The following is a 20,633-nucleotide window of genomic DNA, read 5'->3' as shown; positions in this document are numbered from 1 at the left end:
CAAAGTAATGGTTTCATATCCAGACATAGTGGAACTGTGACATTAGACACAGAGTATGGCATTTAGGTCACATTGACCTTTTTCTGGACCTTTACATAAAACAGTGGGATTATATTCATGATATATGAGCCTAGATTTTATTTCACAAGTTTCACTGTGCCAGGACACCAGATGAAATATATTGTATAACAAAGTTAGAATTTTAAAAAGAAACTGTTTCTCACTATCTAAAAGTCTTCATCTAATTAATTTATTTTTAATTATTATTTTTTAGCATTGGAGGTGTTGTGCTTGTTAGTTTGTCTGGATCTGATAAATCCGGAAGAAAAGACACACTAGGTATTTATAGATTTTTTTTTTTTGTTTTCTAATAGAAATGTGCTATTTAAGTTGACCTGTTTTAATGACTTGATATTTTAAACTCTCAGTTGAAACCAGTCTTGATGAGAAATGATTGTGGTTAAGATCTGTCTTAGGGTTTTGAACTAACTACATATCATTGCACATAGTTCTTTTTGAACTTGGTTCCTGATGGTGTCATCTTAAAGGAAAGGAGGTCAGCGGCCAGGCAATGAACTGTTTAATTCATGCATCAAATTATCAGAAAGGTTTTAGAGTCTCTTTAACAGACAGTGGAAACAATTACTCAGGGTGACTTTAGGCGTAGTAGTGTTTGTAGCACGCACTAAATTCTAGTGTACCTTTTGTAAAAGGCCCACTTAGTGAATAAGAATTTTTGCTGTAAGATTAACATTATAGAAAACTGAGAGCTTTCATATACATGTTTTTGTCATGCATGATGCTATTTTTAAAGAAATAAGAATGTTGTATATACCAAGAATGTAGACATCAATTTCTATTGACTTTGGTATGAACATAGGATGACAAATTTATGTACAGTATTTCATCCTTTAGCACCATGGTGGATACCACAGAGTTCCAACATTATTTCGGTTTATAGGTTACCCTTTCTTAATGAGAACTCAAAGCAACATCCACTAATAAAACATTGAAAAATACTATATAAGTCTCAGACATAAATGTTGCTAATGATCATGTATGGATTTTGTAAATAATAAATAAAGCCTTTTGTAACTAGCAATGGAAAAATAGCTCTCTAGAGAGGCCAAGATCATTTGAATCATTGGCTGTCTTTACATAATAACATAGTAGATGATGGCAGAAAAAGACCTGTACAGTCCATCCAGTCTGCTCAACAAGATAAACTGAAAGCATAAGGTATGATGTGATACTACATATGTATACTTGATTTTGATTTGTCCTTGCCATTTTCAGGGCACAGACCATAGAAATGTGCCCAGCACTGGCCTTTTTCTCCAGCTACTGAAACTGAATCTGTCCAGCCACGATCAGGGCATAGACCGTAGAAGTCTGCCTGGCACTGGCCTTATTTCCCAATTACTGGTGTTGCCATCTAATCATTGCTAAGCTTTTGGTTCCATACCTTCTACAGGATTAGTTTGGGTTTATCCCACACATTTTTGAATTTTGTTACCATTTTCATCACCACCTCCTCCCACAGGAAGGCTTTCCAAGCATTTACCCCCACTCTGTGAAAAAGTACTTCCTGACATTATTCTTGAGTCTGCCCCCCCCCCCCCCCTTGCAACTCATGTCCCCTAGTTCTACCACCTTCTTTTCTCTGGAAAAGGGTTGTTATTGACAGCTCGTACATCTTGCATTTGCTTGAATATCTTTCTAGGGTTTCTCTTCTTTGTCTCCAAGACAAAATGTAATTGTATGGCTTGTCACCATGACTGATGTGAATTATTGAACACACGTTTTGAATGTCTTTGTTCTAAATCTTATGTTGTGTATTTTATAAGTTATTCAACATTCTATACTTGACTGAGCTTCTAATCAATGTATCATCTTGATGTTCCTAGGTTCCATTTGGTCTTTAGTGGGAGCAGTACTCTATGCTGTCTACATTGTAATGATCAAACGAAAAGTAGACAGAGAAGATAAGCTTGATATACCAATGTTCTTTGGTAAGAATCAGATTAAGAAATGTTGCATTTGAACTATTAATTATTGTTCTATAACTCACTTTCTGCATCAGCAACTAAAACTTGGTGTAAATGCCAATGCCTAAATTAGGCGGGGACCAGGTGTATTCTATAAGTGTTTCCCAAGTCCAGTCATGGAGTACCCCTTGCCAGTCAGGTTTTCAGGATATACACAATGAGTATACATAAAAGAGATTTGCATATAATGGACACAGTGTATGCAAATCAAGTTCATGCATATTCATTGTGGATATCCTGAAAACCTGATTGGCAAGGTGTACTCGCACTGTTCTGTAACAACACGCATAGATTTTAGGAAGGCCCATGACTTGCCCATGGTCATGCCCCCCTCTTCAACTATGCAACTTAGAATTTATGTGCATCACTTTACAAAATATGCTTAGTTGTGCCCTTAAATTCTAATTAATGCCAATTAATTTCAATAATTGCTTAAGTGCCAATTATCAGCGCTGATTGGTTTAACTAATTTAGTTGCACGTGCAAATCCAGAATACAGCCAGATTTGCATGTGTAGCTTAAGTTGCATTATATAGAATCCAAGGGGTAATGGACATGTTATCATTTAGCGCTCCTTAGTAAAAGGACTGCATAATAGAGAGATGTGTGCGTGCAGGGATAGCAGGATTCCCAGGGGTACCATCCTCAATGCCTGTGGGGATGGATCCGGGTCTGCAGGAATCCCGTGGAGATTGACCTAGATCCTGCGGGATCCCTGTGGAAGTACCTCTCCTCCCCTGAGCGCAAGGTGCCCTCACGGCACATACCTTGAGGTATCCTGGTGGTCTAGTGGCTTCTTCGGGGCAGGAAAGATCCCTACTCTTTCTTGCCCGCTACTGCTGCACTGATCCTCTCCTCTCTGCTCTTTTAAAATAGCTGCTGAGACTTCCAGCGGTGGCCTTGCAAGACTTCTGGCTTTCTTGGTGGGGGGGGGGAGGGGTGAAGGTGACTGCGGCACGTCAAGGGCTTGGTGGGCCGGGAGCTGGGATGGAGGAGATTACTTGCGGTGGAGACGGTCTAGATTCCCATGGGGATGGGCTAGATTCCCGATTGAGACAGGTTAGATTCCAGTGGGGGCGGGCATGGATGGGTTAGATTTCTGTCCCCATGCAACTCTTTGTTCCATAATCTAGGGAGGAAAAGGTTAGTCATTTTCCAAAGTTAAGAAAGTTGCTTTTTCCACAGTTTGTTCCTCTGATTTTAAATCATAATCATAAACCCTGCTTATCAGTATTTATGGTAGAAAAGCCTCAAAATAAATCACTAAGATGTTACTCTCTAAGCTAAATCAAACTTTTATTATATTGGAAATAGTGAAAGAGAGAACTTGACAACATAGAAATCAATAAGGCACACAGGACCAGATGAAATTCATCCAAGGGTACTACAGGAAATTAGTGAAATACTCAGCTGCTATATTAGATTTTTCAGAAATTATTATGTATAGGCAGTTTTCACAAGCCTTGCAAAGGCAGGTGTAATGTCCCTGTTCAGAAAGGGAAGCAGAATAGTACCAGGAGACAGCTTCCGCTACTTTCTCAGGACCTGACATTAGGCAAACTGGTCAATCATCACAAAAAAAGGATGGGGAAGGCAGTGACTACAATAAATAGGTGTGGCCTCAGGAGCAACATTTCCTGCAAAACTAGCCTTATTGTTTTGTATTTTGTGTTTTCCCTTTCTTTTAAGTATTATGTCTCTGCTTTGATATGGGGAAATAGGATTGCTGTTGTTTTATGTGGATTTCACCAAAAGAATTTGGGTTTAAGGTTAACACTTTCTAGTAGGTTAGGACCTGAGGAGGAGATGTTACAATTGGTTACATGTATTGTGCATATTCTAGTTGGAATAAAATGACAGGTTTCCCAGGGGTTTTGTGCTACATCAATGATTTGACCTTTAGTGTAATCAAAATATGCAGCCCAGTTCTTGGTGTATGCAAATATATCTAAGTATTCGTCTGACAAATCATTTGATCAACATCCATTTTTATATGGTCTCCTACACATCTAAGTTCATTGGTACTGATTCACCTAGTTCATTTTTTAAAGAGTTGGTTCAGCCAGAATTAAGCTATTCTATGCATAGCACAGTATTGGGTTTGCTCAAGGGATTTCTGGCCCAGAGATCCCAGATGCAGGATTGCAGATCTCTGGGTATATTCTAATTGAAAATAAATGGAAGTTTAAAACTTCACCTCAGGGGTTGAAATTTTCACATTTAAAAGAAGTAAAAAAAAAAAAAAAAAAAGAATTTTTCTACAATTTTGATGCACATTTTTAATATGGTATCCCCTTTGCAATATCAGAAAGTAATTTTAACGTGTGAAAACCCACACTAAAACAGAAGTAAAAGAATAACTCAAGTCTAGTGTATTATACTATATTTATCCCTTCATGAGCGTAGAAATAAGCATCACATATGTGATATGGTTGCTCTACTAATCATGCTAGGTTGTTGGCTCTTCTGTAAATTTTTTAGCAGCATCTACAGAACTTTTGCACCTTGAAAAGTGATTTTTTTTTTCCCTGAGGGATTCAAAATTTGACATCTGTCTTCAGGAAACCAAGCTGCACTGCTCCTACTGTGTGGTCTTGGGGTGCCTAAATGGAGTTTCCTAGTTATAGAATTGTCTCTTGTATGATAGAATTACTTGAATGTTTAGGATCATTGTCTAGCTGCATGACTCATGTTTAGCTCACAGGCAGATTGACATTCTCCTGTGGAATTTTCTCATTATAAAGCCAAATTCTTGGTTTTCTCAATGATGTCAAGCTATCCAAGTCCAGACGCAGAAAAGCAGCCCCACACCTTGAGACCACCACCACCATCATATTTGTCAGTTGGGATGAGGTTATTACTTTGGAAGCCAATCCCCCAGATATTCAAAAGCATTTAACCAACCAGGATTGATAAGCTTATCTCCACCTGGCTTACAGATCATAAATTGATACTGAATAAAAATAAAACCTTGACCTGTTAGTTTACAGACAGTCTTTCCACTCCATCTGTCCTCCTTAGTTCTTTGATCCTTCCTACCAGCCAGTTGATTCTTTTAGATACTTAGGGGTCAACCTTGATTCATAGCTATCACTTTCACCTCGGGTTTCTAATGTTTGTAAAACCAGTTTTTACATACTTTGTCAATATTTCAGTTCCAATATATTCCACTATCTGATTCTGTCACTACTCATGGATATACTTTTAAAACAAATAGGAAGAAATATTTTTTTCACTCAACGAATAGTTAAGCTCTGGAACTCTTTGCCGGAGGATGTGGTAAAGCAGTTAGTGTATCTGGTTTTAAAAAAGGTTTGGACAAATTCCTGGAGGAAAAGTCCATAGTCTGCTATTGAGACAGACATGGGAAGCAACTGCTTGCCCTGGAATTTGTATTATAGAGTATTGCCACAGTTTGGATTTCTGCCAGGTACTTGTGACCTGGCTTGGCCACTGTTTGGAAAACTGGGCTAGATGAACCAGTATGGCTGTTCTTATGTTCACTGCAAGATAAGATTATTGCAACATTACCTCTACCTAGGCTGTACCCAGGCTAATGTTAAGAAACGTCAGTCTGTACAGAATATGGCCATACGATTATTATCGGGAGCAGAGGACGACAAATTGACTTCCAGCCTGGGAGGAGATGTTCAGAAGTTCTTTATTTGAAAAGCACCAGTGGAATGACCTGACACGAGTCAAGTGTTTTGGCAGACACAGCTGCTTGCCTTGAGAGTCACATTTAAAGCTCACAGGCTAGGTCTCCCACTGTAAATTTCCTCTTTCACAATCCCGTTTTCACTGTTCCGCCTTCTTCGCTGTATAAATGATCACTGTTTCATTCTGCCTGGCTCTAAACGTGCACAATTAGAGCCAACTCGTCATCGCACTTTCTTTTTTTGTTGCTCCTTGGTCTTGGAATTCTCTCCCTTTGAATCTCCATTCAGAATCCTCTTAAGAATTTTAAGACTGGTCTCAAGACCTGGCTCTTTTCCCAAGCATTTCCCTCCTCTTAATCAATTGGGATAAATTGTCAATGTCCCCCTCTCTTTCCTCACCCTCCCTCTCTCTCCTTTCCGTGACCGCCTCCCTCCCCCTTTGTCTTAGTCTATCTTGCCTCACTCTGTATAGTTTTTCCCTCCCCACCCCCTTCCTTTAGGTTAAGAAGATGTGCGTGCTTCTCTTTCCTATCGAAATATTGTAGTTCTTTGCTGATATTTTGGATTTTTGTAAACCGCCGTGACCTGTAGTCAGTTTTGTCAGTATAGCACATGCTAATAAGCCATAAATTATGTTCAAACCAGCCAAAAATAAACTGGATATTCAGTGTCGGTCACAGGAAACAACCTGGGTTTAGTCCTGACCGTGGGAGAATATCAGCCCCAGTGTGTATTGTTTTTTGCTCGATAGTACATTTGTTGCGCTGAAAGCTTACTTGACTCATCTGACCACAAAAAAGTGTTTTATTGTGGTTACCTTTCTAGCATTGAAAACCAATTCTCTGGGGAGAGAGTTAGCCTTTGAAGATGACTCCTTTAATTAGCCACTCTTGTACATGCTGGGTTACAGAATCTGCCACTTGTGTATAAATGTTGATACTAAGTAGAAAAATCTTGTCTTACAAGTGTATATTGCCCTACTTGTAAATACAAAATCTCTAGTAATAGTGTTTTGTGTTCCTTTATTTTTCTTGTATGTGGTACCACATATGTGTGCTTTTTTTTAAAGAACCTTTTATAAAATACTAGTAAAAAAGGCCCGTTTCTGAGAGCAATGAAACGGGCGCTAGCAAGGTATTTGTTTTGTGCAATGAATGTCTTGAAGAGGATTTTGTGCCAGGGTGGCCCCCCTCCCAGGTGGAAGTGTGTGTTTGTGACTGAGAGTGAGTGATTGTGGGCAAGTGTGTTTGTGAGGGAGAGAGAGAGAGTGTAGTGTGTGTGTGTGTGAATGAGAGTGTGTGGCAGGGTGTCACTCCTCCTTCCCTCCCTGCTTCCTTGCCTACGCGCGAGTGAAGGGGAGTGATGTCAGTCATGCTTAGCATGTCGTCTGTTGTGTCTGAAGTGGTGGAGGAAGGAGTCCACCTTGTTTACCTACCGCCGCTGCATTTTGTTCGCTATCGCCGTCGCGGTCCTCTGAGGAGCAGATGAAGGCTGTGGAAGTTCTCTCGCAGCCTCGATGTGTAAATGCGAGGGCGGGGCGGGCGCCAATGTTTGTAGGGGGTTTCATAGCGGCGTTTGCGGCAGCGTTTGTAGTGTGTGTTATGTTCAGCTGCCCTCGACGTGTTGACGCGAGGGCGGGGCGGCGATGGTGTTCGGACATCATGGGGACGTCACGATGTTCGGACGCGAGGGTGGGGTGGACACTTGTGGGGACACATTCCGATCTATGCTGCCTCACATTCCGGAAGTGCAGCTTCACTTAGAATGTTGGCCTTGTGAATTATGTGTGGAAGAGGCGTGGCTGGGGGCGGGTGACTGACAGTGAGGGGCAGGGAGTGGTGGAGTGACAGTGAGTGGTGCTAAGAATTACTGGGTGAGAATTATTTATATAGATTTGCATACTTTTTAATTGCATGGACCTAAACATCTGTTTTCCTGCCTAGAGCATCTGTACAAAGTTATTCTCCCTCTGACAGTGGATGGATGAAGCCCCTGGGGTTTTGAAACAGTCTTGTAACTCTGTTCTTCTGTCACAAAAAGGGAATTATTTCATACCCTTTTTGCTGCATAAGAGAAAGCTGGTTTCAATTATAAGTTCTTGTGATTCTCTTTTTTATGTATAGAGTTCACAAACTTTCTCAGCATTGTAACTGAAAACCCCGCTCTAACACTATCCCCTAAATTCTATAATTTTGCATTCACAAGTTATAGAATAGTATCAGTTACACGTGTAGCTTGATTGCTTAATTAGATTCTAATTGGCATTAACTAATAGGCTATAATTGATGTTAATTGGCAATAATTTGTACTTAATACACATAATTGCCTATACTTGGTATTCTACAAATTGTGAGGCTGATACAGGAAACATCTTGCGTGGTTACCGCAGGCTCTACATAAACTTGCCATGGGATTGCTATGCATAAAGGGTTTCAGAATGGGAAAATTCCCTTATATTGTAGCAGGCTTAGCCTGGTGCATCCTCAGGATGTAGTGTGCAGAACAGAGTGCCACCATTTTTCAAGATGGCAGCACCGGAGGCAGGAGTGAGTGGACCTCACTCCTGCCTGTCCTTGTAAGGTACGTCAGGTGGGCTGGGGGAGGGAGTGGGGGTTGAGACCATGCCACTAGACACCAGAGGACAGGGGTTTGGGTCTGGAGGGAAGGGGTGGGCCACTAGACTACCAAGGAAATCTTTTAATTGTGGGTAGGTGAGTCAGGTTGGGGAGGCAGGGGGCCCAGTTTACATAGGATGTTTGAGAAGGAGGATGGGAAATGTCGGTATATTTTTTTGTTTAGATGTCACTCTTCCTGTCAGTGCCTGAGCCAGTCATGGCCAAGGCACTGACAGGAAGGAAGACACTTATCAATAAGCTGCATATTACTTCCACAGTTTTAATGTGGCAGTAATTTGTATGCTTATTGATATAGTATGCTGTAGTATATAGTGGTATTGCTGTGTCTCTACTGCAAGGCTTAACTGCATCTCCCCCTGTGTGCGTAATATCTAAGGCACACACTTAAAACATTTCTATTCAGCAAGGCCTATGACATGCACCAAGTTTATGGCATCATGGGGCCAGATTCTGGTATCTATGCTCTGTCTCCTCCATATTTCTTTTTTTCTTGTTTTGAATGGCATTCTTTTTTTTCCTGCTGACTTGTTATGTACATTGCCTTGTTTACTACATAACAACATAAGAGTAACTATACTGGATCAGATCAATGGTCCATCTAGCCCAGTGGCCTGCTTCTAACAGTGACCAATCAAGGCCACAAATACCTGACAGAAACCCAAATAGTAGCAACATTCCATACTACCAATCCCAGAGCATGCAGTGGCTTCCCCATGTTTATCTCAATATCAGACTTTGGAATTTTCCTCCAGGAACTTGTCCAAACCATTTTTATACCCAGTTACGCTTCCAATGTTACCACATCCTCCTGCAACGAGTTCCAAATCTTAACTATTCGCTGAGTGAAAAAATATTTCCTCCTGTTTGTTTTAAAAGTATTTCCATGTAATTTCATTGAGTGTCCCCTAGTCTTTGTACTTTCTGAAAGAGCAAAAAAATCAATTCACTTCTATTCATTCTACACTACTCAGGATTTTGTAGACCTCAGTGATACCTCCCCTCAGCCGTTTCATTTTCCACGCTGAAGAGCCCAAACCTCTAGCCTTTCCTCATGTGACAGGAGTTGCATCCTCTTTATATCATTTATACCCCACAATTTCCCACCACTGGCAGGCTCAATATGGCTTACAACATTTAGTTAACAAACAGGAAAGTACAATAAATGTAATGTGATACGAGGTGTGGAAAGGTACAGGGTTAAGAGAAAGTAGTTAAGTCCACAAGATCTTTAGAGGAGTTGGAGTCCAGGAATCACAGAGACAGGATGGGATCTTTAGGGTAAGCTTGCCCAAATAAGTAGGTCTTGAGAGACTTCCAGAAAACCAAATGATCTTGAACCGTTTTTACAGATTTAGGTAATGTATTCCACAAATGAGTGCTGATATAGGAAAAGGTGGAAGCATATGTGGTTTTATACTTGAGACCAGAACACGCAGGGTAATGGAGGTTTAAGTATGAACGAGAAGATCGGAGCGAATTCCTTGGTGGTAAGTTGACAAGGGCATCCATATATGCTGGAGCTGCTCCGTAGAGAATCTTATGGACTAGGGTGCAAATTTTAAAAGTTATTTGCTCCTGTACAGGAAGCCAGTGTAATTTCTCACGAAGAGGTTTGGAACTGTTGAACTTTGATGCTCCAAAGATAAGTCGAGCTGCTGTGTTTTGGGCAGTTTGTAGTTTTTTGAGAAGTAGGTCTCTACACCCTGCGTATATGCCATTGCAGTAATCGATTCGGCTTAAGACTAGTGATTGGACTAAATTACAAAATACTCCTCTTGGGAAATAAGGCTTTAATCGTTTTAGTTTCCAGAGAGAGAAGAATATTTTCTTGGTGGTTGAGGTGGTATGATCCAACAGTGTTAAATTCTAGTCCACAATAACTCCTAGTATTCATAGACTCTCAGAGATGGGCAGGGTAAGACCTGGTGCGTTTAAGGTAGCGGGTCTGAATTTGTTAAAGGGAGAGGAAACAATAAGGCAATGATTTTTTTTCTGTGTTAAGCTTTAATTTGAAGGAGTTAGCCCAAGTGAGCATGGTGTTTATCCCAAGGTTTATCATTTTGGTCGCTGTTCTTTGAACCTTTTCTAATTCCGCTATATCTTATTCTTAAGATACAGCGACCAGAATTGAATGCAGTACTCAAGGTGAGCAATACAGAGGCATTATAGTGTTCTTGGACTTATTCACCATCCCTTTCCTAATAATTCCTAGCATCCTGTTAGCTTTTTTGTCTGCTGCCACACACTAAGAAAAAGCAGTGCAAAACCATAACCATCTATCATCTCCCACTGGTCTCTCTGTGTCCTGTGGCTCTGTTGTATACAGAGCAACATGTCCACATTGGGGTGTGTGTCCAGCACCTTTAAATATTGGTAGTACTGCTGCCTATCTGAAGTTTTTGTTGTTATTGTTAACCGCTTAGATTGCTTTATGAGTGGTATATTGAATTTTAAGTAAACTTAGAAACTTGGAATTTACTGAGACCAATAGAACTAAATAAACATAAACAGAGGACATTTTTACCTGAATTAAGTGTTCTTGATTATTTAATTTCATGCTTCAGTGTTTCCAATAGCACAACATTCCCTATCAGGCACGCTCCCCTACTCCTTTTTATTGTCTCCAGTTCCCATTTTTTCCCCTGCCCCCTCCACCCTGTCAAAATCTCTTCTCCTTCCCTGTGACTCCATTGCAAGCTGCCTCTGCCCTAGTTCTGTGATCATGGTGCTGCTGAGGCTGTTTCCAGGCAGCCAGTGATTGTGCTTGATCAGCTGCTTGACTTTCAGCTTTGCATGTGGCCACTCAAGTAACATCCTTCAGCTCCATTTGTGCCAGATTCTTCCATTTCACCTGCTGATTTAGTATATAAGCTATCTATTAAAAGCTCATATCTTTCTTAGAGGCAGGAGCATGTGTATGTTGTTTTGGTCCAAGTGCAAGCACTATTTAGTCTTTGCTTCTAGTCCGCCCCTCAGAATCTGGATGCAAGAAGAGTCCTTGCTACCAAGCTGCAAGAAGAGCAGTTCCACAGCAGGGTGTATGTCCATCTGACATGCACATATGCAATTTATGGCCAACAGACACCATTGTATGTAAAGCACTGAAACCCACACAAAGTGCTGAATTCAGTAAACGGAGCTTAAAATTCAGCGCCAAAAACTGATGCAGAACAATATTTTGTAACGGGCGTTCCAGGATGGGTGCCTTTTTATAGAATAGAGTGTAGTGCCGGGATCCACTCTGAACTTTGGGCATGAGGATTTATACCACCTGAAACAGGTATAAATTCTGGCATAAAAGATGGGCGTGGTTTCACAGTATTCTATAACACTGCCTGCATCTTAGGGAATGCCCCTGTCCATGCCATCTGTATGCCCTCTGCAGATCCACGCAGAAGCACTTAGGTGCTGTTCTATAAATGGGCACGTAAGTGTGTTTTCACGTGGATCTGTCGTTTCTGCCCCATTTTGGTGCCTAGCATCCGTTGCACCTAACATTAGGCACCATGTGTAGACTCCGAGGGAAAGTCACTTTTTGCCTCCCTTCAAACTAAATCGCACAGTGAATTTTCTAGATTACTGTTATGTGAAACTACTCATATAAAGGGTTGGTTATAAATTTTTGTCATCGTAATACAAGAAAATTCAATGCTTTAATTTCTGAAACACTTAAATTAATGATATGACAGAGAGAATATTTTAGATTGAGTCAGTGTTACCTATAAACTTAATGCTTCTGCTGCTCTGAGTTATGGAATTGTTTATGTTCAGGTATAGATTTAAAACATGTCTCTCTTCCCTTAAAAGGCAGAAGAATAGAGGTGAGGATTATGAAAGGTGAGCCCAATTTCGGGGAGTGGGGGGGATGGCAGGGAAACTGTAGCTGTAGTGATTGAATGGACTGCAATTCATTAGTGGGCAGTCTTGCATTAAAATTGCTGATTCCAGTTCTGCTGTTTCTCATCCCTCCTGGGCAATATAAACAAAGTTACATAGAGTAAGAGGGGCCAAACTTCAAATTGAAACAGCTGGCCCATTTTTATGTTCATAGTAGCCTCGCTTTTGGCTTTCATCTTAAGGAAAAGATGGCTTAAGAAGAGACAGCAGTTAGTTTAGTGGCGATGATTGCCTGTGAAAGTAGCACAGTGATGCCAGGTTCTTACACCAGTAGGCGTTCTGCCATCTTTTATTGAGCAGAACAGGTAGCAGAGACTAGAGTACATCTTGGCATTGCATAAAGTTATTTGTGGTTTTTTTTCACTTCTAACTGTAGTGAAGCATAGATCACTGTATTGTAAAATATAAGGTTAGTGTGGGAGCATATGTTGTTTATTAGTTGGGTGCAACATAGTAACATAGTAGGTGACGGCAGATAAAGACCTGTATGGGTCCATCCAGTCTGCCCAACAAGATACTCATTACATAAGGTATGATGTGATACTTCATATGTATATTTGATCTTGATTTGTCCTTGCCATTTTTGGGCCCTAAACCGCAGAAATCTGCCTAGCACAGTCCTTGTTCTAAACCTTCAGAAGTTGTCATCTAAGCCCCTGAAAAGCTCCACTCCAACCCATCCAAATCTATTTAGCCATGATCAGGGCACAGAGCTTAGAAGTCTGCTCAGCACTGGCTTTGCTTCCCAGTTACCGGTGGTGCCACCTAATCTCTGCTAAGCTTCTTTAGATCCATTGGATTCCTTTGTGTCATCTCCACCACCTTCTGCGAGAGGAAATTCCAGGTATCTTTCACCCTCTCAGTGAAAAAATGTTTCCTGACATTATTTCTGAGTCAGCCCCACTTCAACCTCAATTTATATCCTCTAGTTCTACCACCTTTCTGTCTCTGGAAAAGGTTTGTTTGTGGATTAATACCTTTCAAATATTTGAACATCTGTATCATATCACCCCTGTTTTTCTTTTCCTCCATGGTATACATGTTCAGGTCATGTGGAGGGGCGTAATCAAAAGGGATGCCCTCGCAAAACGTCCCCATCCAGGGGTGGGGAAACCCATATTTTCGAAACAAGATGGACATCCATCTTTTGTTTCGATAAAGGGACACCCAAATCCTGATGTGGTTGTCCTTAGAGATGGTCGACCCTAGACTTGGTTGTTTCTGATTTTCGGTGATAATGGAAACCAAGGACGTCCATCTCACAAATGACCAAATACAAGCCATTTGGTTGTGGGAGGAGCCAGCATTTGTAGTGCACTGGTCCCCCTGACATGCCAGGACACCAACCTAGCCCTTATGGGTGAAGGGGGGCACTTAGATGTAGGTACAGTGGGTTTCCGTGGGTTTTGGAGGGCTCGCTGTTTCCTCCACAAATGTAGCAGGTGGGGGGGGGGGGGGGGCTGGGTCTGCCTGCCTGAAGTGCACTGTACCCATTAAAACTGCTCCAGGTACCTGCATACTGTTGTGATGGACCTGAGTATGACATCCGAGGCTGGCATAGAGGCTGACGACAAATATTTTTAAAGATGTTTTTTGAGTGTGGGAGGGGGTTATTGACCACTGGGGGAGTAAGGGGAGGTCATCCCCGATTCTCTTTGGTGGTCATCTGGTCAGTTCGGGCACCTTTTTGTGCCTTGGTCGTAAGAAAAACACGGCCAGGTAAAGTCGTCCAAGTGTTCGTCAGGGACGTCCTTGTTTCTTTCGATTATGGGTCGAGGACATCCTAGTGTTAGGCACGCCCAAGTTCTGCCTTCGCTACGCCCCCTTGAACTTTGGCCGTCCCTGCGACAGAAAGCAGTTGGGGACGTCCAAAATCGGCTTTCGATTATACCGATTTAGACGACCCTGTGAGAAGGACACCCATCTTCCAATTTATGTTGAAAGATGAGCGTCCTTCTTTTTCGAAAATGAGCCCACAAGTCTCTCGTGCGTCTTCTCTATACAACCTAGCATCCTTCTGGCCGTGGCCACCACCTTGTCACATTGTTTTCTCACCTTGAGGTTCTTAGTCACCATCACCCCAAGGTCTCTTTCCTGAGCCAAGCTTACCAGTCTCTCCCCTCCTAGCTGCTACATCTCTTTTGGATTTCTGCACCCCAAGTGCGTCTCTCTGCACTTCTTGGCATAAAATTTTAACTATCTCCAATTCTGGGAATTAAATGAAAAAAAATTCTGTGCTCTCAACACACTGTCCTGTATCAAGCACAGTGAATAACTTCAAGTCATATAAAACTCAATAACTCAAAATAATATCTTCATAAATTATTAAACTTTAGTGTCTCAGTCTCCAAATGCAAACAGAAGTGCTTTACACAGAATTCTTTATTTGAACATAGCACTTAACAATATTTATCTATAAAACATCTTTAAAATACCCGGGCTTGTCCATATCACAAGCACTGTTGTTGTTTTTAAATGTCTTGAAAAAATCTACCCAGTAAGACAACCACTACTGTTCAAATAAAGAATTCTTTGTAAAGCACTTCTGTTTGCATTTGGAGATGGAGACACTGAAGTTTAATAATTTATGAGGATATTATTTTGAGTTATTGATTTTTGTATGATTTGAAGTTACTCACTGTACTTGATATAAGGCATTAAATTTTAACTGCTAGACCTTTGACCATTCTTCTAATTTTTGAAGATCTCTTCTCATTTGGTTTCTACTCCCTCTGGGTTATCCACTGTATTGACTATCTAATTGTCATCCACAAAAAGGCAAACTTTTCCTTCTATCCCTTCAGTAAGGTCTCTCACAAATATATTAAACAGAATCAGTCCCAGCACTGACCCCTGAGGCACTCCACTGCTCACCTTCCTTTTCTCCGATCGGATTCCATTTACCACCATCCTCTGCCACCTGTCAGTCAACTAGTTTCCAATCCAGTTCACCACTTTGGGTCCCATGTTTAGCCCTCTCAGCATGTTCACGAGTCTTCTGTGAGGGACCATATCAAAGACTTTCCTGAAATCCAAGTAGATTACATCTAGCCATATTCTTTATCCAGTTCTTTGGTCACCTAGTCAAAGAAGGCAGTCAGATTCATTTGGCAGGATTTTTCTTTGTTAAAGCCATATTGCCTTGAATCCTGTAACTGTTGGTTTCTAGGAAGTTAACTATATTTTCCTTCAGCAGTGACTCCATTATTTTTCCTACCACCGAAGTGAGGCTTACAGGCTTTTAGTTTCCCACTTCTTCCCTGTCTCCGCTTTTGTGAAGAGGGACCACATCAGCTCATCTCCAATCCTGCGGAACCTCTCCCATCTCTAAAAATCTATTAAATAAATCCTTAAGCGGTCCTACCAGGTCTTCTCTGAGCTCCCTCAATATCCTGGGATGTATCCCATCCAGCACCATAGCTTTGTCCACTTTCAGATTTTTCAGCTGTTTATAAACGCTTTCTTCTGTGAACGGTGCAATATCCACTCTATTCCTAGATAGTTCCTCAGCAGAACGCCATTTCTAGATATTTCCTCAGCAGATGACTGTGGTCCTTCTCTAGGATTTTCTTCCTTGAATACCGAAGAGCAGGTTCACTTTATCCTCATCACTCTCCACATTGCCATTCTCAGCATCTTTCAGTCTTATAATTCCATTTCTGTCTTTTCTTCTTTCCCCAATATATCTGAAAAAGGTCTTGTCACCTCTCATATCTTTAGCCATTTTTTCCCTCGACCTGCGCTTTTGCTAGTCATTTTTTCCTCTTCGCTTCTTTGAGTTTAATCCGGTAATCTTTTCCATGATTCTCCTGTTACGTTCTTCTGTATTTCTGGAACAAAGCTTCTTTTGCCCTTGTTTATTCAGCCACTTGTTTGGAGAACCATATAGAAATCCTGTTTCTCTTGTTTTTGTTTACTTTCCTTGTGTAAAGATCGGTTGCCAAATTTAAAGCAGCTTTCAGCTTTGACCACTGCACTTCTACTTCACCTATGCCTGCCCATGTCATCAGCTCTTTCTTAAGGTATTCCCCAATTTTACCAAAATTGGTACGTCTGAAATCCAAGACTTTGCATTTTGTGCGTCTGCAGTCTGCTTTTGCTCTTAAATCAAACCATATCCATATAGCTTCTTCCTTTTCCCAGGTTCCCTTCATTTCAGCTTCTCTGATATTGTTTTTCACATACAGCACCACTCCTCCACCTTTTCAGCCCTTCCTATCCTTCCTAAAAAGATTATAGCCCATGCGGATCATTCTAGCACCAAACTTTGGGCGCATTTATTGAATCTACCCCATAGTGCGTACTTGTAACAAAATTTGTATGACAACAACAGCAAAAAAAACCACACCAAAAAAACGAAATATAAAATAAAAATTTTATGGGTGCTCATCCATAGTATCCAGTAGAGTTGAAAAGGCGAAAGGGACAGGAAAACAGGACTTATTTCATGAATTCATTTCCATCCATATATACAGATTAAAGAGTTGCACGGGGACAGAAATTTCACCTATCCCCAATGGAATCTAACCAATACCCACCCATACCTGCTAAGAAACATTCCATCCTCACCCGTACCTGAAGGATTCAACACCATTATTTACTTGCTCTCAGCCCTCTGTTTCCTCCCAACCTCATGGTTTTTAGATGGCATTCACTATTTAACCAATGAGTGTTCCGCGCCTCTGGTGTTCCAGCAGCCTCTTTGGGCATTCCAAACCTCATTCTGGTGCTCCAACTGCCTCTCTGTACATTCCAAGCCTCATTCTGGAGTCACCATAGATTTTGACTACACTCCGGGAATCCCATGGTAATTTCTTCCATCCCCACAGGAAGCTGCGGAATTTCTGCAATCCCCATTCTCATGCGTCTCTCCAGTACAGATTTTCTGTACCTTTCTATTTCCTCTGCCTACAAATAGTTCATTCTAACCATATTTCAGCCGATATTCAGTGCTATTTGACTGGCCAGGAACAGCTCCTTAACCGACTATTTGTGAATATTCAGCGGGGTTAGCTGGCTATCTCCCGCTGAATATTTGTGGTCAGCGCATAGCGGCTAATCAACTATATTGTGTGAATATTCACCAGCTAAGTTAACCTCCATATCAGACCGTGTAAATAGCAGGCCTGTCTTTGGCTGCTATAAACTTAACCAGCCAGCGCTGAATATTAACTTAGATGGTTAAATTTATAATGACCAAAAAAAAACAGATATTCAATGCCAGTCACTGGAAGCAGCCTGGCATTGGATATCCAGGCCTGCCTCCCGCTGGCTGAATATCGGCCCCATCCCTTTTAATTGTATACGTAACATACATAAAATAGCTGAGCTAGTACACATTTTGTAATTTGTAAACCATAGGTGGTAGAATGGGGTGGACAACTGGGGCCATGATCCAACTAATATTTTGCTTAACATCAGCAACTAGAGAGCTTGAAGGCAGGGCCAAAGACTGATTTGTTTGGCTTCTTCAGCCAAAAAGGTGTTCTACCACCCCTGTGTTAAGCAACTGTTAAGGCTTCAGTCTTAGCTATTGTTCTAAGTCTGTCTTGGTTACAGCATAAATATATGTAGGACTTAAGATTTTAAGTTTTAAATGGTAAATCCTGAACAAACATACTGAAGCAAAAATAGGACAGGTATTTATTGCATAAACACTGGAAAACCATCACTTTCCCTTGTTCTCAGCCATCCCCTTATTTATCATGGATCTTTCTCTGTTTTTGTTTTTCTGCTTTAAAGCTCCTCATCTGAGCAAATGTGTCTAGTTGATTCAGCAGAGAAAGGTACCTATCAATGATACTTGTGGTACATAAACACAACCCCCCCCCCCCCCCCCCCCACATACACACACTGATTTCTTGTATCCTCAAAGATCCCCTAACTAAGAGGCCCTTTTACTAAAGGGTGATAAGCCCTAATGTATGCTTAGGGCTACGTTCTATATATGGCACCAAAAAAAAAGTGTTTTATATATAGCTTAAAGCTAGGCACGGTTTATAGAATAGCGCTTATGCTCGGGAATTGCACCTAACTTTAGGCACGGCCATTTGCACTAACTGAAACATGGTGCAAATGTGCATGCCTATCAGGGGCGCATTGAGAGTGGTCTGGGCCCCCCCCCCCGCTCAGCCGTCGCTCGACACCCCTGTACCGCCGCAGTTAACACCCCCGCTGCCCCAGTCCTACCTGAAGGGCCCTGGTGGTCTCTGTGGGGGGGAGGCGAAGCATGTTCTTTCCTGCCCACTGTGCTACTGCTATTCCCCTGCCTGCCGGCGCTGCTGTGTTTTCAAAATGGCAGCCAAGACTTACCACGGTAGTGTCGTGGGTCTCAACAGTCTTGTGAAACTTACACAGGGAGTCTTGGCCGCCATTTTTAAAATACGGCAGTGCCGGGCAGGGGGAATAGCGGCAGCACAAGGGGCAGGAAATAATTTGTTCCCCCCTCAGAGGCCACTAGATCACCAGTGGTGCACCTTTTAAGGTAGGACTGGGGAGGGCTATAGTGTGCGACAGGCATCTGGGCAGAGCCTCTGGGCCCTCGGGCACTGCCCGGTTACCTGAATGGTCAGTCTGCCCCTGTCGCCTATAGACCATATAAATGTGTGTGTTCTTAACAAAAATTAGAAATACATAGTCTGTTTTGATTAACCATAAAGCAATATCACCAGTTTCCCATGAGCATAAGAAGATTTGGAGGTCTTTAGAAGTCTTATAGACAGCTAAGTGTAGTTATAATGATTTCAGAATGCAACTATTCACATGTAGATGCCCCAGAATTCAAATTCAAAGCGGAACAGCTTTGGATGGTCCTAAAAATGTATTTTATTTATACAAATATCTATACAGACTTCTTTCTCATCAATCAAAGCAGTGTACAACATAATACATTTTAAAAAAATCAATAAAACAAAATCTATATATTATCCTCCTCCAATTCCATCTTTCAAGAGGGTGCTCCAACCAGTAATGCTTATTTTTCTGTACCCCTAAAAAGCCATGACATAAATTCTACTAGAAACAAGAAAAAAAAGCCTTCATCCTTTTTTTCTGAAGGTTATGTTTATTTCAAGCCTTGGCTCCAGGGATAAGGAATTCCATGACTGAGGTACCACAGTTAAAAATGCCCTAACTCCTCATCTTTCTTGTTGAATCGCCTGTCTCAATGGGATAACCAGCCAATATTCCCTGCCTTGACTTCAGAGTTCTAGCTGGAGAATACCAACTCGAAAGATAACCATATATTTAAGGTTTCAAAATGTTGGTATCTTAAGAGCTAGATTCAACAACTTAAATTGCAGTCCTTCCAGTATTTGGCAGCCAGTGTAATTTTACAATGAGAGTACTCCTGTATTTGAAAAAAAATGTCCTTATCAGGGCTTGTGTGTCCTCTGGGGCAGTGTTTCCCAAGTTTGTCCTGGAGTACCCTCTTGCAAGTCCTGTTTTCAGGATATCCACAATGAATATGCATGAAAGAGATTTGCATATAATGGAGGCACTATATTCAAATTGACTTCATGCATATTAGTTGTGGATATCCTGAAAGCCTGACTGGCCAAGGGGGTACTCCAGGACCAACTTAGGAAACGGTGCTCTGGGGCATGCACATGGTTGCAGCCATGTGCTCATTTGGTTTAAGGCTTGAAAAGAGTGATTGAGGAGGCAATTGTGCTTAGCTATTTGGTAATTTCTATCACTTTTTAAACCTAAAAATTTCATATTCAGATCTTTGCTCCTCAGGGGTGTAGTTATCAACGTGTGCTACCATTAAGGGCCAGATGCACTAAAGTTAACGAGCCAGCAACGTAGGTTTTAAACTGGTTCTAGCCAGTTCAACGAGCAAGTAGTAAACCGTGACATGCACAAAAGGGTTCTCCGAGCCATTTTCCTGTCACGGTAGCAGCTTTCGAAAACGGAATGCAGATGAGCAAATTAGTATTATAATGTGTTTAATTCCTATTTTAATGAGATGCACTACCGTTTTCCGATCCCCTTACCGTGGAAAACCTATCGCGAGGTCTGCACCTCTTGTTGGGGCGGCTGTGAGGGAATCGGAAGGAAAAAAAAATTCTTGCAGAGCTGTATAGTGAGCTCCAAAAACGTCTAGGAGAACAATCTGGGGGAAAAAAAAGTGCTCGTCAGGGACGTCCTTCTAAAGTGCCTAACATGGACGTCCTTCACTCACAAAAACAAAAAAGGACGTCCCTGACGAGCATTTGGACGTTTGCAGCTTTCAATGAAGGGCTACTGCTCTGCCTTCTCTCAATACTCACAGGGAAGCAGCGATCAGACGGGGCTACGAGGATGCTCTCTTCCTGCGCTGCAAGACCCACTATCCAGAGACTTGTTTCCTCAATCCAGACCGAAGATTTACTCCTAACACCGACACATTT

General features: G+C 41.6%; 1 protein-coding gene across 6 annotated transcripts in view; it reads left to right on the top strand.

Moving 5' to 3' along the window:
• SLC35F5 (solute carrier family 35 member F5) overlaps positions 1-20,633 on the top strand; it is a 165,118-nt gene that overhangs the window by 83,213 nt on the left and 61,272 nt on the right. For all 6 annotated transcript variants that reach the window (XM_030208802.1, XM_030208796.1, XM_030208800.1 and 3 more), the window contains exons 10-11: positions 275-339; positions 1,908-2,012. In XM_030208802.1, the coding sequence (XP_030064662.1) occupies positions 275-339; positions 1,908-2,012 (170 nt within the window). The remainder of the gene's footprint in view (positions 1-274; positions 340-1,907; positions 2,013-20,633) is intronic.

This window comes from Microcaecilia unicolor, chromosome 7 (assembly GCF_901765095.1).
Source record: "Microcaecilia unicolor chromosome 7, aMicUni1.1, whole genome shotgun sequence".
Classification (NCBI taxonomy): Eukaryota; Metazoa; Chordata; class Amphibia; order Gymnophiona; family Siphonopidae; genus Microcaecilia; species Microcaecilia unicolor.
This window is presented reverse-complemented; position numbering and strand designations above follow the sequence as displayed.